Source organism: Kryptolebias marmoratus, linkage group LG11 (genome assembly GCF_001649575.2).
Source record: "Kryptolebias marmoratus isolate JLee-2015 linkage group LG11, ASM164957v2, whole genome shotgun sequence".
In the NCBI taxonomy this organism is placed as follows: domain Eukaryota; kingdom Metazoa; phylum Chordata; class Actinopteri; order Cyprinodontiformes; family Rivulidae; genus Kryptolebias; species Kryptolebias marmoratus.
In genome coordinates this window covers 27328828-27331277 of record NC_051440.1, presented here as the reverse complement: position 1 = coordinate 27331277, position 2450 = coordinate 27328828, and the positions used below count along the sequence as shown (strand labels likewise).

The 2450-nt window shown below is 42.7% G+C and overlaps 1 protein-coding gene across 1 annotated transcript in view; it reads left to right on the top strand.

Moving 5' to 3' along the window:
• The window catches only part of LOC108249530 (cytochrome P450 2F2), a 15548-nt gene that overhangs the window by 5270 nt on the left and 7828 nt on the right, over positions 1 to 2450 (top strand). Inside the window, exon 4 of the mRNA XM_017438979.2 lies at positions 722 to 728. Within this exon, the coding sequence (XP_017294468.1) occupies positions 722 to 728 (7 nt within the window). The remainder of the gene's footprint in view (positions 1 to 721; positions 729 to 2450) is intronic.

The window sequence follows — 2450 nt, the reverse complement described above, 5'->3', positions numbered from 1 at the left end:
CACCAAGTACAATAAAAACAACAGAGAGAGAGAAAATCATCCTTTATGGTTTTTCATTTGGTTTCCCTTCAGGGTACGATAATGATCCAGAACCTGACCTCGGTGCTGAAGGAGGAGGGTCAGTGGAAATTCCCTCACGAGTTTAATCCTGAAAACTTCCTGAACGAGCAGGGAGACTTCGTCAAACCGGAGGCCTTCATGCCGTTCTCTGCAGGTAAACCTGCAGAACTCTTCTTTCAGAACCAGAATCAAAACTTACAGAAATAAAGTTTGTTTTGAATAATTAGTCTGAGAAACTTTGAGGTTCTTCTCTGGTGTCTCAGGTCCTCGGATATGTCCCGGAGAGGGTCTGGCTCGTATGGAGCTCTTCCTCATCACGGTGACCCTGCTGAGGAAGTTTAGGTTCCTCTGGCCGGAGGACGCTGGAGAACCAGACTTCACTCCGATTTTTGGAGCAACTTTGAGTCCAAAACCTTACAACATGAAGGTCGAGCTGAGGTCCGGGCAGTGAAGCAGTGAAACTGATGAATCATCACTTTATTAATATTTGTCTTCTTGTCAAATATAGCTGCAACTATACCTTTAGTAGATCTGCAGAAACTTAAAGGAAAATCCAAACTTTGCCTCAGATGTGTTTGGTTTTTTTTAAATGATATTTTAATGAACATTTCAGTCCTGTTGAGCTGTATGCTTATGTGGAAGTTCTCTGTTTTAGTCTCAGACAACAGGTGAAGAGTTTCATAACTAACATTTAAGGAAATGGTTTTTATACAGTAAAAGAAATGTTCCTGTCAGACCAAACTACCTCTGCCTGCTGTTGCTGACGGTTGACTCCAGACTGTTAAAACAGCTGTTTCATGCTGCATGTGGTGCTCTGTCACTGTTTAATCCAATATTAAAGGATTATTATTATTCGTGTTATGACCGTGTTGTTAAAGGTGTGATCAGTCTGTTGACCTTTTAGGATCTGTGTGAGCAAAGACCTGTTAGTACTTTCACCCAAACACAGAACAGCTGGAGGCACAGATATGAAGCTAGGATCCGAACACTGAACTGTTGTAAAGTGGAGGTTCACTCATGTGGAGCATGAACTCTGTGCTGCTTTGGACCCCTCGTACCTGAAAAATGTCTCAACTGGATCTGCTGCTGGTCTGTGTGGATTTTGATAAACACCAACTGGTCGTCTGTCTAAGGAAGCCTGCAGAACCAGAACCAAGCTGGTCCTGCTGAACGACCGGCTGGGCTTAGAGAGGACAGGAAGCAGACCCAGACAAACAGGAAAGGGTTCAGGTGTAGTTCCTATGGGAAGAAAAACAAAAACTCATGTTAATGACAGCAGCAGAATGAGGACGTGTTGAATTTGTCCTCCATCAGTCCAGGCCTAAAGCAGCAGAACTATAGGAGGCCTCAGGAAACCCAAACCAACCCTAACTATAGGATTCATCACAAAGGGTGACACCAGAATCTTAAAAGCAGACAGGGTGTTAGCCTCACAAACAGAAACTGGAGGTTGGAAGCTCTGCCTCCTGTTCTGCTTTTAGAAACTCCAGGAACCACAAGTAAACCTGCAGGTCTGTAGGAACCTTCTCCACTGGGGTGAGAACATGTTAAACACCTTCTGAAGCTGAAAGGCAAACAGGAAACAAGTTCAACCACAAATCTTTTTAGAAACAATCCCCAACACTTGGTTCTATTTATTAATCTTACATTTTAGATCATTTTTTTAGAATAAATGATTATTTGTCAGCTTCAGATGACTCGATGACCCCTGATACTCACAGGACAACTACCTTTACTCTAACAAGAATAAAACATGGAGCACAGACACACATTAAACCATTCACTTCATGACAAATGAGTGACTTTGCAGATTTAAATTAAGCTTAGTTCATCTTTTTTATCTGCACACAGAGTCAAACCTTTAAAGCTTGTTTCCTGCAAGAAAGGAGCTCCTAAAAGAAGAAGAAGTCTGCTTAAAATAAGTTTGCTGGTTAATACCAACGAGTCAAACCAAATCAAGGACACATCAACCCAGAGCGAAATGTTCTTTATTTAGCTATAAAATAAACAAGATAAAATGAGACCAGATATCAGAACGTCTCTGACACGTGCCGGTTGTTTGTTCCACGAGGAGCCACCTCTTTCTACGCAGGAAGATTTCACTTCCTGTTTCTCTAAACAATCATTTATTTATTTACCCTCCCAGAAATAATCAGAGCAGTCAGATCTGAGCTGCCAGCTGCTCTTTTCAGTCCAGTCCTGTCCAAACCACCATGTTTATCTTGATTGTTCTGCTGTGGTTCTGTTTGGGCTTCATCCTCCTTCAACTTAAACCTCGGAGACCCAAGAACTTCCCTCCAGGACCCCCCACCCTGCCGGTTCTGGGGAACCTTCGGTACCTGACCTCAAAGAACCCCTTGAAGGACCTGGAGAAGGTAAGGAGAATAAAA